At 31.2% G+C, this 19,889-nt stretch overlaps 3 protein-coding genes across 6 annotated transcripts in view; 1 reads left to right on the top strand and 2 right to left on the bottom strand.

Moving 5' to 3' along the window:
- bdg (sodium-dependent transporter bedraggled) overlaps positions 1-2,184 on the bottom strand; it is a 44,412-nt gene extending 42,228 nt beyond the window's left edge. Inside the window, exon 1 of the mRNA XM_088182972.1 lies at positions 1,939-2,184. The gene's annotated coding sequence lies outside the window, so the exon portion shown is untranslated. The remainder of the gene's footprint in view (positions 1-1,938) is intronic.
- A 4,614-nt stretch (positions 2,185-6,798) lies between these two features.
- On the top strand, positions 6,799-18,289 carry Diap2 (Death-associated inhibitor of apoptosis 2). Of its 3 annotated transcripts, none has more exons than XM_088182989.1 (9): positions 6,799-6,977; positions 13,531-13,690; positions 13,755-13,951; positions 14,016-14,232; positions 14,314-14,463; positions 14,525-14,696; positions 16,547-16,784; positions 16,865-17,114; positions 17,172-18,289. In XM_088182989.1, the coding sequence occupies exons 2-9, from the start codon at positions 13,532-13,534 to the stop codon at positions 17,292-17,294; spliced, it is 1,506 nt and encodes a 501-aa protein (XP_088039115.1). In that variant the 5' UTR covers positions 6,799-6,977; position 13,531; the 3' UTR covers positions 17,295-18,289. The 3 variants fall into 3 exon arrangements, with proteins under 3 accessions (XP_088039115.1, XP_088039116.1, XP_088039114.1); XM_088182988.1 differs by having other exon boundaries at positions 6,848-6,977; positions 13,518-13,690; XM_088182990.1 differs by lacking the exon at positions 14,314-14,463 and having other exon boundaries at positions 6,847-6,977; positions 13,518-13,690.
- Acat1 (Acetyl-CoA acetyltransferase 1) lies at positions 8,622-11,342 on the bottom strand. Of its 2 annotated transcripts, XM_088182986.1 has the most exons (5): positions 11,245-11,342; positions 11,092-11,150; positions 10,699-10,890; positions 9,059-10,077; positions 8,622-8,904 (listed from the first exon to the last, which is right to left on the bottom strand). In XM_088182986.1, exons 2-5 carry the CDS (start codon positions 11,116-11,118, stop codon positions 8,637-8,639), a joined length of 1,506 nt encoding a protein of 501 aa, XP_088039112.1. In that variant the 5' UTR covers positions 11,119-11,150; positions 11,245-11,342; the 3' UTR covers positions 8,622-8,636. The 2 variants fall into 2 exon arrangements, with proteins under 2 accessions (XP_088039112.1, XP_088039113.1); XM_088182987.1 differs by lacking the exon at positions 8,622-8,904 and having other exon boundaries at positions 8,927-10,077.
- Positions 18,290-19,889: the final 1,600 nt, after the last annotated feature.

The raw sequence follows: 19,889 nt of genomic DNA, 5'->3' as shown, positions 1-19,889 counted from the left end.
CAGCATTAAAAAATATAATGGAAGAAAAAAAGAGTAAAAATCCAGATGAGTTTTTAAATTTATTAAACCTGCTCTATACCTTGCATTGCGCACATTTATTTTAATAATACTGAAGTTTTTACTTAAACTTATTTTTAATAATAAAAGTTTTAAAACTGGCTATACAGAGATACAAAGATCGGAGAGGGAAGCAGCTGCTTTTTAGGACTTATATATATCATCTTGGTCGTTACTCGAGAATGTGTTTATTCAAAGTATTTTTTTCTCAGGATTTAAATTCGAATTAATTTGTCTTCGCAATGACAATAAATAAGTCAGTAAGGACAGTCACTAAATGTGACTTGAGAATGTTTTATTCATGGTAAATTTTATGTCGCAGTGTCCCGAGCAGAACATCTAAAACATGTATATGCAAACAATAATTGAAGGATACGATAAAACTATGAACAAAAAATTGAGTACTGTGGTTAGTAATATTTATATATTTTACTGGTAAGTAATTCCAGATTAGCGATATAGATATGTATAGTAGCGATATGCAAAAAAAGCACGTTTGTTTTAATTTATGATTATTTTGTTGGTTGTATCAGCATTTTTTTATCAAATAAATATAAATTTATTATTAAGGAAAATCATAAAATATTTGGCTACACGTCTAATTATTTATTCGTCTATAAAATCTTTGAAACTCTACATTTTTATCTTTTGAGTTAAAAACGCAAAATTTCTTATTGCGCATTCAAATATTTTATTTACTTATAAGTGAAATGCAAATAACCATAAATAATTTATTATTTTTTTTTCATATGTATATAATAAAATCAAATACTATTATCAGTTGATTTTAACCTAATGTGTGATATGTGTCTGAAAATTAAATTAACTTTACTAAAATTGTCCTACTTTGCTAAATAAATCATCAATAAAATAATGACTTTATATACATATGTTTGTGTTATCAATCGATGGTCTCTGGTGAGTTAATATTTTATTAAAAAATACCATTCTTATAGAATGGATATATCTGAATTATTAATAAAAATGGATCGAAAGTTATATTGTCCTAAAACGTAAATTATGATAAATAATAAAAAAGTTTGGGAATCAATTGTTAAAATATTTTCGTTGAGCATTATTATTTTTATTTTTTAATTAATTACATACTTTAATTTTTAATTTAATGAAAGTATAGTAGACCGTAAATTATTAAACCTTGTGTATATGACCGGAACTCAAGCGGTGCCAATTATAAATTAATTAAAATAATAGCCAGCTTAACATTTTATACAAACAATTTAAAAAATATATTGATGGCATTTGATATAAGAGCTATAAACTGTATGACATGAAAATCGATTTTTACACTCGTACCCACACAATACTTAAATAGATAGGGGTAGCTTTTTTAATTGCATAAATCATTCTATATAATGTTTTCGCAGTACAGTGCTTATCGATTTTTTGGTTTAAGCGAGGGGGGCTTGGGTTGCGAACCAAACATAATATTTCCTTAAAAGGGTTGAATCTAGAGCATGTTTTTAACAAATACACATAAAAATTTCTAAAGCGAATTTCACGTAACGTATATATCCAATTATGATTTCAAAGTGTGTAATTAGTTTTTCACGCGTACATACATTGCGAGCAAATGTGAAATTTAGAATTATCGATTATTTCAATGCCAACACGCGATTACCATACATAAAAGTTTTTTAGTTATGTGGGCGTTTGTGTAATGTTGAAAATATTCACAAACCAAATCACGAAAACGATATTAAAAATAATTTAATGAATATACATTATTGAGATCGGTAACGGAGTTACTTTAGTCTGACTTTCGTCGACGAAGAACGGTTGTTTTATCATTTTATTTTTAAGGTCGTTTTCGTGCTTCGATACTGGGTTGTTTAAAATATATTTTTAACACAAAAGCCTCACCTTTACAGCATTAGCATAGGATTCCAGTCTCGGCGATGGACGATCGCGAGATTAGCGATTTAGCGACTCCCGCGCATGGGACATTGCAGCTCTTGCAAGTCTCGTCGGACTCTTTCGATTGTTTCCAAACTTTCGAAACTTTTTCATAGATAACGCAACGATTTTTTGGAATGTTTTTTTATTTTCGGAATAGACGCGCTATAGCAACAACGAACGACCAACCCGCTCACGCCCGCACGGTGAAGTAACGAGCACGCCGATCGTGGAACAAGTTCTGCTGCAATACTTCTGGCAGGGGTGGCACACGTTTGGATTTATAGTTCTATCGAAAGCTTCTCACAAACTATAGCCAAAAACACATTTAAAAATATAAAGAGAACGAAGCACTCCAAGTTAACAACTAATTTTATTGCATAGAACAAATGAATATTTAATAAAAATTATACAATTGTTTTTCCTTTTATATAAATAATCTTTCAAATAAATAAAATAAAATCTTATATGGAATACAAATTATCAAATATCTGGTATGTGAACAGAAACAGTAAAAGAGGGCTTCTATTGTTTAAATGGAATTTACTACCTGTATATTCGAATTGATTTATAAATAACTAATGACGTACCAGTTGGACATATGTGCTTAACAGTAGTATATAATTATGGCCTATGGAAAATATAATTCATGTATTAAAAAATATTAATCTTATTTATATTATTGGACAGTGTTTATTAGTATATATAGATCAACTATCAGTATTAACTAAAACTATTATGTACATACATACATAAATATATCTATGAATAAAAAAATAATAAATTTAGCGAAGTTTTAAACCATCAATATCTATCTTTCATTCGAAAATAACTTCATGCGTTATACATTTAATTGCATGTTTATTATATAAATTTATTAAACATATTTTGGTATGATATCCAAATTTATGTTTCTCATAAATGTATATACAGTAGACCCCCAATAACACGGTAAATTGGGGGCGTGCTATTTGGGCGTCTCTTACTTTATATGTGAGCGAGCCAAAGGGAAGATATCTTACCACAAGCGCCTAATTCGTACGTATGTATTGCAAAAAAATGTATGAGTATTTTCTAATCCTCCAACTACACGCACCCAAATAGCTCGTCCCCAATTTACCATGTTATTTGGGGGTCTACTGTATGTAAAAATGTAATAAATCCACTGTTTTCAATATTGACATAGTTTTTCTAAATAAATATTCAGGTAGACGTATTTTGTTGTACTATCAATAATATTTATTGCACATATGATCCGTGAGTTGCGTATGAAATTTGTAGCATGTGATTTAATAATGGTTTTAAGCTTGGCTAAATTAATTTTGCCATAGAACTAAATTTTCTAAACTTTTCATCTAGTGAATAAATAATGACAGCGATGACCTCAGCCCTGCATTGCATAGCTAATGGTCGAAGCTACCTGACACATGTGATAATTATCTGTAGGGGATCATATTCTTGAGACTCGCGTTAAAATCTGTAACCAAAAATGATCATTCATCAATAAGGATAAATTAGATAATAGTGGGACCACACGAAGCCCTCGTTACGACTAGAATTAAAGGGTTTCTCATAAATAATACGCAAGGATTCTCCGATGCATTGAATACATTTTTCTTTGCTACGAAACGGTCACGGGAAACAATATAACAACGGAAGACACACAACACAATACACCGTTGCACAATTTGACCTCGGAGATGTCCATCGAGAAAATGTCACTTTCTAGAGATGTATATTCTAAGAAACGATTGGCTGGATGATCGGTGAATGATTGTGATTGGTCAGCAATCTTTGCAGCTCTGAATACATAAGGCAGACAATCGAAGAGACTAGCAGACTCACGCCCGCCCGCGGACAACATACTGTCATGAACGCTCACATCCTGATTGGGACTCCACCATATGAGAGAGGGATCTTGTCGGGCCGATTGATGTCTTGTTGGAATCGAGTATTTGTGCGGCTCCTCTGTGTCAAAAATCGTCGTTTGTCCGCTTTTGGTTGTCGATCCGTTCGGAGCTCGTGAGAACTGCTGTTTGATTCGGCTACTGGAACGCAACTCGTGCGAGAGGGATCAACCTACGCTATACTGTCGCTGCCATATCAATCATAACTCTTAGGATCTTCCGCGGACATCATCCCTGTGCCAGCTTCTCTACCTCTACCGTAGGCTTCATAAGATTCCCATGTCGTCTGGACGAAGTACCGTTACACGAAATAGCATGCTGTATCTCTTTCTTCGTTGCGTGCGACACCCCTCCTACTTTTATTTCTAGGGGATCGGCGTCAGTTCTGGATTGTTAAATGAGTAAATTTTATTAATCTGCAGTACCACTAATTTCACTATATAATTTTGCTACTTATGTATCTGATTTTTTTAATTTTGCGCAGAATTTCAAAGATCTTTTAAAATAAATATAATTATTATAGTCATTATTAAATGTGTTCCTACTATTGTTGTTTCCAAAAGCAATAAAATATTTGTATTTATTATAAGAAAAGAGCATTATTATATAATAAAAATAAAATAGTGAATATTTCTTTAGAAGCGCAGGGTAACACCCCCACGGTGTATGGCTGAGAGGCAAATAGTAATGGATTTTAATAAGAATGTAACGGTAAACCGTCGAGCTCGATAGGGAATCTTATGATGCCTATCGTAGAATAACGATTTCGCCCATAATAGTCTGTCGTAATATGTAATAGAATTTAATAAAATTCTCACTAGTTTCCACCTGCGTCTTACTGGCTGCAATTTCACACCTCAAAGGGTTAGAATCCCTAAATATTTAAAACTAGAATATTTACCAGAGCTTCAAATCGGAACTAAACCGAAAAGCGGAAACTACAAAATATAGGTTTACTTCTGCTCGCTACATGTTAAAACAAAATAAAATATTTGCAGATATTTTATTTTGTACCGTATGCTATTTGATGTTAATTCTTACCCTGAACAGTATTATGACCATTCATTATTTTAGTTCTGATCGTCCTATATTTTTATTCTGACCGTATGCTATTTTTATTCTAACCATTTGCTATGCATTCTGACCCTGAATAATTTAATTTTGACCAGGTTGTTAATTAAATTTTGACCGAGATGATTCAGATTTTTTTACTTTGCTAATTGAAAACCAATAAAATAGATATTTATTTCAATAAAATAAGTTTTTGCACATTGCCTATTATATCAAGCGTATTCGTTAATAAAATTATCGTTTAATAATTTTCTCATTTATTTCTCAGTCATGAAAAAAGTGGGGATTTTACGAAATCTGTTGTGAAATTTTGCGTCATAAATTACGCTGCATCGTGGAGTGCCAAAGAGTGTAAAATTCAATAAAAAAAGCAGCGAACAGATATCTAATCAGAGTAGATATCTCTTGCACAGTATTAGTTAAAGATTATACAAAACGTTGGAGCACATGGGAGCGTGAACAATATAAACAAAACTTTTAATGTAATAGTGTGGCTTTGTAAGTGTGATATTTTTCTTAAAAGAAAATATAACACAGTTGTTCTAACAAAATTTCACGATCAAATGGTAGAAGAAATAGAAACATGTAATTCATTTCACTTAACCTCAATATGTCAAAACATTTATAGGTATATATACAAATTAAAAGCTATCATTAAAGTTATTACAAAGATATGATTACTCTTACATTAACTAATATTTATTAGAAATATAAAAAGGCAATATTCACAGATAGCCTCCATAAAATATCAGTATCTGGTTTTGGTTAGAGTGTTACATTGTTTTGATTATTGCAGACAGTTTTCAGAAACAATGAGAAATATGATTACATTTATGTATGACAAAAATATGATGTACTGCCTCAACTTCACTATTAAAGAAAGGTTGTCAATCGACACATATTTTATGGTGACATCCGTTGTATGTTTTTCTTCAGTTATCATTTTTGAATTGCATTTATAACCTTCTGACCTTACATATTTATTTGATTAAATTTATTAATTTATTACAAATCTGGTCACCATTACATAACAAGTATCTTCACTGTGTCATAATGGCTATATATGTATGTATGTATTTGTAAAAATAATAATTTAAAAAAACAGTCTGATGTAATTCGTAACTATGGCAACATACTCTTGAGTAGGAGAATAATAATATTTTTATCCCTAGCAAAAAATTAAAACGTTATAATTAATAAAGTCGTAGATACTAAGTAAAACTCACAGTATTGGTAATTTTCGTCGTTTTTACAAAATGTTATTTATAACCATGACAACGCGGTCAACTGTGTAAGCTCCGTTTTAAAATGATGTCACTACCAAACCGCTGTATCGCTCGCGGTCTAATACAACGCTGTGTATAATTGCAATGAGCCTCGACGTCGGTATGTGAGAACCTATATTATTATTATTAAAAACACGTGTTTTCAGTATCTATTTTTTCTAATTTTCGCATTTTGATTTCAATTTCTTGCAAATTACCGCATCTATCCCACATATTTTGTGAATGCAAAATTGAAGTGAACTTTAAAAATAAAACTGCTTTCTTCTAAAAAAAATTAAGGCAAAATGAGCTAAGAAAGTGTTCCTTATCATTTGCATATTTTATTATTTTAAAATCTAAGATGAATTTTCGCATTTATCGCAAATTGATCAAAATTCATATTCGACTTTAAATTGACTGATTTTATAAAAATTAATAAACAAATATTGCTATATTTGCTTTTGTTTATAAACGTCTACGTCAATTTAAAAATAATAAAATATTTGAATTTTAATACGGTTGTCGTCAGAATTTTTATTAAAGAGTAAGGATTATTTTGACAGATGCTCGGAATAATTTTTTTCAGTTGGCAATAGTATTATCGTTATTGTTATATTGTTATTGATGTAACGCTAAAGATTGCTACAACTGATTGATCTGTCATTCGCATATCGGCAAAGTGGATTTATTAACAAAAATATTATATACAATTTTTGTTAGTGTAGTGTGTGTGTGACGACCACGTGTGTCTTGTGTTTATCTGGTCAGTATTTAAATTACCTTTAATATTAGATGGTCAGTATTTATATTAATTGGTCGTTATACACCTATCAGAGTTAAACCTGTTGGTATAAATAATGAATAGTCAGTATTTATAACAAATATCCAGTATTTATATTATATGATCTGTATTTTAACCTCAATGTCAGTTTTATGTTGATACATGGTCATTATCGAGGCGTTTTAGGGTCAGCTTGTTTGGTTGTTAGCACACAAGCCTCTCTGTTGTTATTCCTGCTTCATTCATCGACATGAATACCTTTGCGTCATACAATTAAATATATTTATTGAGTGATTCATGGGGTGTTCAATGTTCTGAACACCCCATGCTTGCTCGCACCTAGCCTGTCCAACAATTCAGATATTTTATAATATCTTTAAAAAAAAAATATTGCCCATTTATACTTTGTTATAATATTATTTTAATTCACATGATCGTCCTATATTTTTATTCTGACCCTATGCTATTTTTATTCTAACCATTTAATTTGTTGCTAATTAAAATTACATACTATCAGTCTATTAGTATGTATATAATATTAACAATTTTCAATCGAAAACTTTCTATGTAAATATGCGTAGCGAATATTTAATATTGGTTTATAGAAAAATATTATATTCTCTGTAAGAAAATTTATATAAAACATGAAATAATTAAGATTTTTATATAGTATTAATTAATGCATTTAAAAAAATATTTCAACAAAATTCACCATAACGATTTTGGCATTAGTGGACGAATCCTATATACTGGTCTTTCGATGAAACTCGGGCGAATAGGAGAGATTATCAATATAGTACCAATCCTGTTTTTGTTTAACTCCACCTCTGACCGGTACAGACTTTGCTAAAAACGTAACGTTTATTGTGAGCTACCATTCATTAATAACAATGGATACATACTTCAATGTTTATTTTATGAGGGACATAAATATTTTTTTTGACATGATTTTCGTAACTTATGAAAAAGGGTTTAAGTACTGTTGTGGTCATTTATGATATTTGATGGCTTTTGAAAGTAAGTATAAAATTCCTTGGTACCCAAAAATTCCGGTTTTTACTTCGCTAAATCTTTATTCTTATTGCTTTCAAGAAGGCCATTTTTGGTACCCCACAATGATAGATAAATTATTTTATTTTTACTTAAATTTAATGAAGTGACAAATACTTCTTTCTTCATATTTTATATCATTGTTTAAAGTAAAAACAAACAAGAATGTGAATTTTTTTATAAAATTTCATTCCAGATAGATTCCATTAATATCAATGTGAATTTTTTAAATATTTTCTCTCAATTAAGTTCCAAAATAATACTAATAACATTGTATATATATATTAAATTATAGAATTGAATTAATTAAAAAAAGTTTAGCACATCTGCTTACAGGTCACTAAAAAAACCAGTATTCTCTCACACTATCGTGTGCTTTTACATTGTCACGGATGCATCTTCATTGAAATTATGCCTCTCTAAACTCATGCAGCTTTAATTGATATAAATTATATGTACTACATACATACATATTTTAATAATCAGAATATTTATTTACAATAAAAAAAATATATTTTTTATTATTTTATAAATATATTTAATATCATAATTACAATTATTTTAAAGCATATTAAATGCAAACAAATGTTTTTATTCAATTTCTTTGAGTTTCATCTCCAAAAGTCTCGTATCTAATCTGTGTTTACACAAGTATTCGTCGTTCAAAAACAAAACAGGTATTTCATATCTGTAAAGTTGGTGCCATTTCTTATTTTCTGGCAGCGTTATGTCGACAGTTTTCAGCTCGAATCTGTCGCCAAACAGTACGAGTTCTTCTTTCAGCACGTCGCACAGTGGACACGGATTCTTTGTGAACAGGGTCAAAACGGGTTTTCTATTAATACGGTCACAGTCAACCCTGAAAATGATAACAATTTGCATTTTTTGATATTTATTTATTTAATCAAAAATAATTACAATAAATTATTTTATAAAAATATAATCTTCTGTATACAAAAATATATATTATGTGCGGTTGAGTTTTATCAATGGAGATTTTTAACAGAACTTACAATTTTTCAATCATTATGGAAGATGCGCCACCGCCTCCGTTGCAGATGGACGCGACTCCCTTCTCTCCTTGTTTAAGAGTGTGTACGAGGTGAACGACAATCCTGGCGCCGGACATTCCAATCGGATGTCCTAAGCTCACAGCTCCACCGTGAACGTTAACTTTGTTAGGATCTATATCCAGCAATTGTTGATTAGCTAATACGACAACACTGAATGCTTCATTAATCTCCCACAATGCGACATCGTTTTTATTTACTCCGGTTTGATTGAGCAATTTCGGTATGGCGATAGCGGGAGCGATCGGGAAATCGATCGGATCACATTCACCGTCTTGGAATCCTACTATGCGAGCTAAAGGTTTGCAATTAAGACGTTGTGCAGCTTCAGCCGTCATCAAAACAACGGCAGCTGCTCCGTCGTTTAAAGTCGAAGCATTACCGGCCGTCACGGTTCCATTTTCTTTTTGAAAAACGGTCGCAAGCTTAGAAAACTTATCAAAATCGACTCTCTTATACTCCTCGTCTTCGCTGAGCACAATCGGTTGCTTTCCTTTCTTTTGCGGAATGCTAACAGGAACAAGTTCAGCAGCAAATGCATTATTTTTATATGCTTCTGCGCTTCTTTTATAGCTGCTAATAGCAAAATCGTCTTGTTGCTGTTTAGAAATGCTCATCTTTTTAGCAGTATTCTCTGCACAGTTTCCCATATGAAATTTGTTATAAACGTCAGTCAAACCGTCGAATACAATACCGTCGACTAATTGAACGCCACCGTAAGGTGAGGGTCCTCTTTTCATATAATAAGGGACGTTAGACATCGATTCCATTCCTCCGGCTAAAATAACATCCTGAGCTCCACATTGTAAACTTTGAGAGGCAAGCATGATCGATTTCATACCGGAAGCGCATACTTTATTGACTGTCGTGCAAATCGTACTTTTAGGAAGTCCTGAAAAAATAACAGCTTGACGAGCCGGAGCTTGACCGACGCCTCCAGAACATACGTTTCCCATATAGACCTGAAAGTATAATTATTTGTAAGCATAAGCACATAGCCGAACAAAAGATAAAAATCAATGTCCCACTAGAAAACACTTCAACTCCATGTATGAAATATGAAAGATATCTATCTCTGCAATTTAAATATTTTTGATTTCGCAAATATGGGTTGAATCAGTGAGCGAGATCATAACACAAAAATGTATTTCAGCACAAAAAATAAAATAAAAATATCATGGGTGTTGCCCTTTGGTAATTTGTAAAAATGTTCCAATAGTAAAATTATTTCAAGGTACTGAGATTCCGCATTACCGATCTATATTCTTTAAGATCGACTACATTATTATGATTTACCGTTACCGAAGCCCATTTCCATGATGAATTCAAAACATCTAGCAGAGATAAAGAATTGATAATCGCTATAATGGATTTATAGTATATAAGAAAAAAACAGTTTAAATGAACAACTGCTGTGTTTATGTTATTTATAAACAGGAGAAACAGCAGCGGAGAACATGTAAAGTACTCTTTTCGAGTATTGCGAATCATATCAAATAAATTTTCATATACTGGAAAATATTGGAAAAACTGACATAATTATGTTTTGAATGTATAGATTAATATAATGTTTTAAGTTTTACTTCTTGGATATCATCTTTCGCGACTCCCGCTCTTTCAATAGCTGCCTGGATAGCGACTGCGCCTAGTTGTGTGCAAGAAAGACTAGATAGACTGGAACAAAATGATCCCATGGGTGTTCTAGTTGCCGATACAATAACGACATCGTTCAACGATACTTTGCTAGAGTAATGACGAGTGTTTGTTAATAAAATCTGAAAAATACAAAGTAAAACTGTTATATATTACAATATTAATTAAATGAACATAAACTCAAACTTTAAGCCTAATAATAATAAACATAACGACATTGAATCAATATTTTTGAAATAAAAACTATATTATAAATGAAATCATAATGTATTTAAGAATGCGCAAATAGTTTATTTATAGAATAATCATATTTACAAACTCACTTTCGAAATGCGGCTACAATGCGCCATATTGCATTGAATTCTTGAGATTATAGCTTGATCTACAAATTTAGAACAATAATAAACATATTATACGTTGTAATTAAACTAATATTACTTAAAATATAGTTTAATTTCAATCAAGACCATACTCACAAGTAGCAAAGTCCTAAACCCGACGCAATTGCTTATAAAATGACAATCGAGTTGAAGGTTAAAATAACTCGCATTTTTCTCTCTCGCACTTTTAAAAAACGTATATTACTTTCTCTTTCATACCCAAACGTTATCGCCAGCTGTATTCGGAAAATAGCGATCCTTAACATTTTCATAATTTGGTCTACGAAAATGATAAAACAACTTCTGTCATTGCAATTTATTTATAACTTATTTATTATGCATTTTTTGGCAACGATTGCTGACATTGGAAGCTTTTGGATCACTTGCAAGATTAGTATTAAATAAGCATCCCAGCAGAATATACGTAAAACTTTTATATTACATAATATGCATGTTTATTAAGTTATTTCATTCGAATACACATAGCACATATTTGAATACGTTTGCCAATATTTAATCTTTTCTACCATCAAAAAAAACATTGATAGAATAAAGAAAACGTGTTATTAAAGTCATGTTAAAAAATACATCGACCCCCTATTTTGATTATTTTCCCAGACCCCACACTACATATATATTTTTCATTATGAATTTGACACATTAAACTATGGATGCATTAGTAATACTTACTATCTTTTTAGATACTATTTTGTACGAAATAGTTTTGCTCCTATTTATTTTAATGCAATACAATTTGATTAAATATTGTATTGTATTATAAATACACATTAAATGCTTGATTTATGTGGTTATCGTGCCTTTTTTACATCCTATCTCGCCTTAAAGCCGTAATATTATCCCCAAATACGAAATTATTTTTCCATAAATGCATTAAAATCAACATTTACAAACTTTGGTATAACGTTACTTTAAATAAACCCCCTTCCTTCTTCAGCAAAATATCAGCTGTCTTGTCTCAAAAAACATTTTAACCATTTTTTGTAGTTTTTTTTTATTTAAATAAGATTGTGCTTAGTTAGTCGGTCGCAATGCGCCCAAGACATAGTTACAATGCTTGTCAAAATGTATTATTTCTTCCACGCACCTATATTGATAGAGCCAGCTCGAGGATATTCAGCGCCCCTGGCAAAAGAGGTCATCTCAGATATTTTCGTATAAAAATGTCTGAAGTGACACTGTTTAGCTCTCGCTAGCATCCCGCTTTTAACCTAGCACATATTTTTTTAATTACATTTTTACAATATGAATTACAGTACAGCGCTGCTTGTGCTTATACAAATGGCGCCCTGGGCGACGACCCGTACTGCCCGCCGAGCATTACTATTAATATTTCGAATTCTCTATGAAAGGGTTAAGAATTCTTTCCGAAAGTCTCAGCTGTGTCCCAGTAATTAATTTCGAAGTGCCATTTTCCATAAAAAAAAATCGATTCAATAATTCAGCTAAGCGTGTTAATTTGAAGGTTTTGCAATAAACTAGAAATGTTTGTTCAATTGGCCACACTGCTCCAAAATTTAAAAATATAATATTGAGGCAACTTATTATTTTGCTCTTACTTTTTTTGTATTATTTATAAAGTTAAAATTTTTACTTATAATACCATGCTCAATTAAATTTGCTGCATAAGCTACCTATGAGTTACATAAAGTAAACATATAATTTATTATTTTACCCTTTGCTGGTATGATGTTTTTGAAAATCTTACATAGTCAATACTAAAGTACAATAATAAAATTATATATATTAAACAATGTTTCATATAACTGATCCACTAATGCAGTAACTAGCTTTGGATATTATGACGTGAACGACGATTGTCGTTAGCATTTATTTGCTGTTATCACAAACAATTACCGTAACGATATAAGTTGCTCAACAGTCAAATTGCTAAAAAAATATTCATCGTTATTTTATACACAGGTTTGGCCATAATAATGCGTGAAAATATAAATAAAAAATTATTTCAAGGTTATTTTTATTATTTAGCAGGGCCACCGTTTAATAACAGTTCAATTTTGGATTTGCAATTGTTGGGCAACATTTTCTTTTAATTTTTCCTATAAATGCTCTATAGGATATAGGTGTTATACCCTTTGACGCAAGCCAACCCCTAGTTTTTAGGGAAGCATGGCACGGGGCGTTTTCTTGTTGGAATCGGGCGATAGCGCGGTATCCAATAAAGGGGATTCTAACATTGAAATATAAATTTGACTATTCATACTAGATAAATATTCCACAGCTTAGATTATTATTTAGAATAAAAGAGGAAAATATATTTGTAGAGAAAATAAAATAAATCTGTAAATAAATATGGTGTTATGGTCAAAATTAAAAAATATTTGTGACAGCTCGCTTGTTTAGAATGTCCGATTTGGATTTGTTCGGTCGGGACGATATCGACATCGACGGACAAACCAGCAGCCAGATAAGCCCCGAAAACACGACGGAGCTGACTGAGCCCGAGGGCGAAGATATTTACAAAAACCATTCGCTTAGACTGCTCTCTTTCGTCAATTGGCCGGTAATTTTGTACAATATGTTTAGAAATTTTATTGATTTTTAAAATATTGTTTGTTTTACTTCAGAACGGTAACATATCTAGAGAACAGCTGGCTTTAGCTGGTTTTTATTACGTCGGCGGAGTTCGCGGCGAGACCGGCGATACGGTCAGATGCGCTTGGTGCTGCGTCGAAATCAACAATTGGCAACCTGGCCAGTGTCCCGTCGCTGAGCACTTGCGCAACTTTCCCGATTGCGAGTTTATCAAAGAAGCGACCCACGAGTGAGTTAAACGCGATATATCACTATTGATATTTCAGTCTGTGATGTTTTATTGATATTTTCAGAAGTAGCATTACGCTTTCGCAGTCGTACAACAGCGATCTGCTGAGGCAAAATAACATCGACGAACTCGGAATATGCTCTCATACGCCGCCGGTGCATCCTAAATTCGCCACGTACACGTCGCGTGTGGAAACGTTCCGTCAGTGGCCGGCGGGGCATTCTCAAAAACCGAAAGATTTAGCAACGGCCGGTTTTTATTACACCGGTCCCAACGATCAAGTAAGCTTTATTCGCTCATACGTAGCCTTGACAAATTATAAACAGGTTCATTGCTCGGACCTATTAAATATTATTTCATAGGTACGATGTTTTCACTGCGATATCGGACTCGGCCTTTGGGAGTCCACCGATAACCCTTGGGTGGAGCATGCTAAATATTTCCCCGGTTGCAGTTTCCTTATTTTAATTAAAGGAAAAGATTTTGCTCAAATGTGCCGGGAAAATAATAATGTAAATATGCACAATGCAAATGTTAAACTGCAACGTTATTCACTTTTTTGCCGTTCCATAGGTTTCCAGTACTGCTATGGCGAGTTTGGAAAATACCCCATCTTGTCCTCGATGCGTGACAGCTTCCGACGTAGAAGCGTGCATGACGAGTCCGTGCGTAATTTTCGCTCTACAGTGCGGTTTACAAGCTGAAAGGATACGAGCTGTGATCCGTAAACGTCTTCAACAAACGGGTATTTTTTATTTTAAATCGTTACATTCAATTTGTGCAACAATGGTAGTCGTATTGAAAAATTACTTCAACTCGAGGAGATTCCCTAGATCAGATATAAAGGTCGAGTTCCGAATGAAAGTGATTCGGAACTTGACTGACCAGTGTTGGCGTGAAATAGGAAGCGTCTGCTTTCTCAGTCAATGCTTAGGCCTATTACGCATTGTAGACTAGTCGCCGAACGACTCGAAAACAAATACAATAATAACAAAAGAAAATTTGGTGCATCCTTTGTTGTAATTATTAACGTCACTTTAAAAAATTCCAAGTACCCTGTTATCTTTAATGGCTACCCGGTTATTTTAATTTCAATATAATATTTAATTTCTCCATAAGAAATATAAATATATGTATATATCTCACACAATTTTTTAGATGCAAAATTCTCGGGCTATTTCAAAGTGTTTAGTAAGAGCGATACATCAAAAAGGGACATAACAGTCCAAAAGTATTGTTTTACAATGTAAGTTTTATAACACATTTCGTTTTGGCATCTGCAAATATGAAAAGGGCAAATTCTGCATGTACAATTAGGTGATATAAAAATAGAAGAATATACTATTTTATGATGCTTTTAAGTTGACAATCTGCGAGAGTTGACAATATATTGTATCATTTCAATACACAAAAAATATTTAATTAAAATAATACATGGAAAGAAGCAAACAAAAAAAATCATAAAATATTAAAATTATATGATATAAACTAGACCAGCTCCTCGTAGCTGACATTAAACAGATCAATGTGCAATGCCAGCGTATTAAAGAGAGCGTTTCTGCGAGAACTTAGCGAATCATATCCCAACGCTCCTAAAACAAAGACGCTAGGATATAATTACAGATAATAACCAAATAATAACCAAATCTAAAAAACATTTTCAACTAAAAGGGAGTATTTGGTTATTAGGAGATTCCAAATTATAGATCCCGATTCAAGAATGTTACAAACTAAAGTGTCATAGAAGATGCAAATAACTGACGGATCTTCAAAAGTGAAAGGGGATCCTCATAACAAAGCATCTTGGAAGATTTATGACAGAAGTCGTGTATGCGTAGAGAGAACCTCCACTTGCTCTCAAAAGTAATTCCGAGATCTTTGGTGGAAGTTTCTCTAGTCAAAATGTTCCCACAGAGATTGTAAGAATAAACTGATGGCAAACGGGATCGAGAAAATATCACAGTATGGCACATACATTCCACACATACATTGCTCACGTGTTCCTCATCATTAGTAATTATACCATTTTTATTTACATTTAACTCTGTCATTATCGCCGGTTATATATGTATGTCTGTTCCAAGATGAAAGAGGTTCTTTTGCAAGTAGATTTTTGGCAACCTCACACTTGCCCTTCTCAATGCAATACAATAGCATTTGTAAGGGACCCAAACGGCCGTTAAGGATTCCAATACCTCGGAATCTGATCGTACTACAGCACTTGTCGACGAGTAATAACAATTTAGTTTATTGTGCTTTTAACCCTTCATTTAGTGAATTATGTTTTCGGAATAAGTTAATTTTTACCTATTTTTTTTTAATTTTTACAATTTTTTTGTATTACTTATTAATGAAGCAAATCCAGTGATTCTCAACATTTTATTATAAGCTTTTTTTATTCAATAAATAAGAAGTTTCTGAAAATAATAATAGTGTTAATATATTTGCATTGTTTAAATATAAAAAGTCGTAAAATAATACTGTCTGATACAAATCAAATCAGAAACCCGTCATTTTGACGGGTTCCGTAAATCTAATGTTAAATGCACATATCTCTTAAAATAATTCCCTGCTTAATCGCACCTTATTTTCTAGGTACATCATATGTCGCTCCAATGAATTTAATATCTGCTGCACTGAACGAGCAAATCAAAGAGACACCGTTTAACATTCCGGAATCTTTTCCACCCTTTGAATCAACATCTACAAACCCTCTTTTCCACAATATGTATTTGCAAGGCGCAAACGATGCGGTAGTCAACCAAGTGACTAGAATGATTACCAATTCTGATCTTATGGGAGAAAATGCCGAGTCACGGAATCTAAATTCATCGTAAGCTTTTAATACGCTGTATAATGTATTATATAATACAATAAAATAATATATATTTATAAATTATTATTTTGTTGTAGCATCATAACCGATATAACAAATTTGGAGGATGCTGACGAAGTCGCTGCCGATGGAGATACTGCTGATGAAAAATCTGAAACCGGGTCTCCTGCTAATGATCAAGAGAATAGTAATAATGCTGAAGGCAATCAAAATGCTGCAGCTGCTGAAAATATAGATGATGTACCATCATCTCGTGAGTTAACGCTCCAAAAGGAAAACAAACGATTGAGAGATGCGAGAACTTGTAAAATTTGCTTGGACTCTGAGGTAAAAACTGTGACATATTAAATATAATATTTTTTCTACTTCCGGTGCTATTTTTAGGTCAGTGTGGTGTTTTTACCCTGTGGACATCTAGTCAGTTGCACCTTGTGCGCTACTGGTCTACTGCAGTGTCCTGTATGTAGGGCGAGAGTGAAAGGCATCGTTCGAACGTATCTATCGTAAATTTGCTGTGAATTTTTATTTGACTTAACTTATTTGACATGTATGTTATAGGTGTTAATATTTATTTTGTTGAATTATGCTGTTTTGGCATCTAGGGCTTCGTGCTAATATATTAGAACGTAATTATTTGTTTACTCTGTTTACCTATGGTTTTCATATTAATTTGATTTGTCGATGTTATTATTTTTTTGAATTTGTTAAAACTTTCTTTAAAAGAAAATTTGTACATAATTTGTGATTGCATCTACCATTTGTGATATGTATATTTATTTTTATGAAAATATTTATTTTTTTATTTAGCTATGGTATTTTAAATACAGTCTTCTGGGAAATTATTTTTATAAATTTATCTTATTTTATAGATATTAGTGTTAATTTAATGTTGTATAATGTGTTGCAAGAAAACCAATTAGTGTTTAATTGATCTGATTAATTATTATACAACACGTTTCTGTTTAAATACTTTTGAATTGACAATGACACCCATAATAATCATTGATGTATGCACTGTTAAAAACGAAGTGGCTGAATATTTTTCTGGATCATAGTAAATTCATAATAGCCCATAAAACAGAATGGAATGTAAATTTTCGTCAATATTTTCCAAGAATAACTTTATTATTATGATATAAATCTTTATAAATGTAATATTATTTTAAATAACTGAAATACCTATATATTCTTTAAATAATGTGTGTAGAAGCTATTTATTAAAAATCAAAAATGTATGTGTTAAGTTCGGTTTACACTATATAACGGAATACATTATATAACTTATAATAGTTACATAGTGTAATCCGTGTTAATAACAACTTCTTGGATATAAAACAAGTTGTATAAAATTGTTATGCAACATAGTTTTGTTATATAGTGTGAACCAGCTTTAGAATGATAAAATGAATCTCATTTTGAAATTATATAACATATTGGTGTTAAATGTTGAATATTTAAAATAATATTGGAACAAAAAAATTAAAAATTATTTTTCAAAACAATATTTTTTCGCATTTTATTTTTAATAAAAAGAAATGCTTAAATATCATATTTTTAACATATGGTAGTACGCAACTAATTCCTACAACCTTAAAATTGAAATCTTAAAGGCTAAATTACTATAGTTAAATATTTTTTATTTTTATATGGTAATAATTAATGACTAGTTCTGTATTATTTTACTAAAGTAAAACTTATATTTTCAATGTAAAATAAAATGAAATGGTTCGTATGCATTAACCACCCACTAGTGAAAAATACTGTAGTAAAGATTAAAATGAATAAAAAGTTGAATTGAATAAAAAATACATGCGCGAATCTACTCTTAAGTTATCTTTAATATTTGTCGTAGCTTTTAGTGGATTTTATTTAGGGACATTAGATTTTATGCATATGTTTTATTCCTACACTTAGTGTGATAAAGCAAAAGCTGATAAATGGATGTCTTTACACTATCTTTTAGATTTAAAAATAAAAAAGAGCCACTGGAGATTTTATTTTAATGCATTACAACGGGGTAACAATAAACTCCTACAAGTAGGTATTGTGAAACTAAAAATATAGGAATACGTGAGATCCGTTTTAATTACTTTTTAATTTATTATTACACCATACAATAGTTTCATAGCTTATAGTAGCTGGGGCTGGTTTTTATGCAATGAAAAAATATTTTTTTAATATTTATATAATATCGTTATATTTTGTAATATTTATTTAACAAAAAATATTTTGTGTACTTTCTTTCTATTAGCGCATTTATTACACTGGGTTTTTTCCACACACTTATCATTGTTGGGTTTTTATCAGCCAACCATTGTAAACTTTAGTTCTAGAGATATCAACGTGGTTTGCTGTCAATTATCATTAATTTTTAGATCAACGGGTAGATAACATTTCATAGTATCACAAAGCATATATTTGTTCAATTTTATAATAAACCAGAACTTCACTACCTTTTAGCGGTTAGCTGTATATTGAAAAGCTCCATAGCACATAATTGCGTTGATCCAGAAATTTCAGATAAAATAAGCTGTGAAAATTTCATGACGCCAGAGCTAACTGTATAACATTTTTTGCTGCACCAATACAGATTTTCTACCTTTCTTCTCTAAAAAAAAATTCAAACAAACAATCACCTGATTGTTATGTTATAAACAACAACTGTCACCTGTTAACAAATTGTTTAATATTGTTTTGATATATATTTTGAACAGCGCTTTTTTCTTTCTTTTAGTGTTGAAAAAAAACGAAAATTCCACACATCAAAAATCGATTACAATGTTCCTAAAAATTTACAAGTTCTTTAATAATTACAATGTTCCTTCAACTTTAATTTGTTATCAAAAATGACTCCTTAATATTATATTAAAGTATTATCAACTATTTCCATAATAGAGTTATCTATAATATTTTCATATTATTATCTAACGTGTCTTTATAATTAATAAACATACATATATTTAGTTTAATTACATTAATTTTTAATCATCTTTATATTATATATAATTCATTATTTAAATTATCTACAACTTCTTTAACATTATTATATAGTCAATAAATCAAAGTCTGCTAACATATGTATTTTATATATTTATATACTAT

Source organism: Plectrocnemia conspersa, unplaced genomic scaffold (assembly GCF_051122295.1).
Source record: "Plectrocnemia conspersa isolate PC_06_02 unplaced genomic scaffold, ASM5112229v1 ptg000003l, whole genome shotgun sequence".
Classification (NCBI taxonomy): domain Eukaryota; kingdom Metazoa; phylum Arthropoda; class Insecta; order Trichoptera; family Polycentropodidae; genus Plectrocnemia; species Plectrocnemia conspersa.
This window is presented reverse-complemented; position numbering and strand designations above follow the sequence as displayed.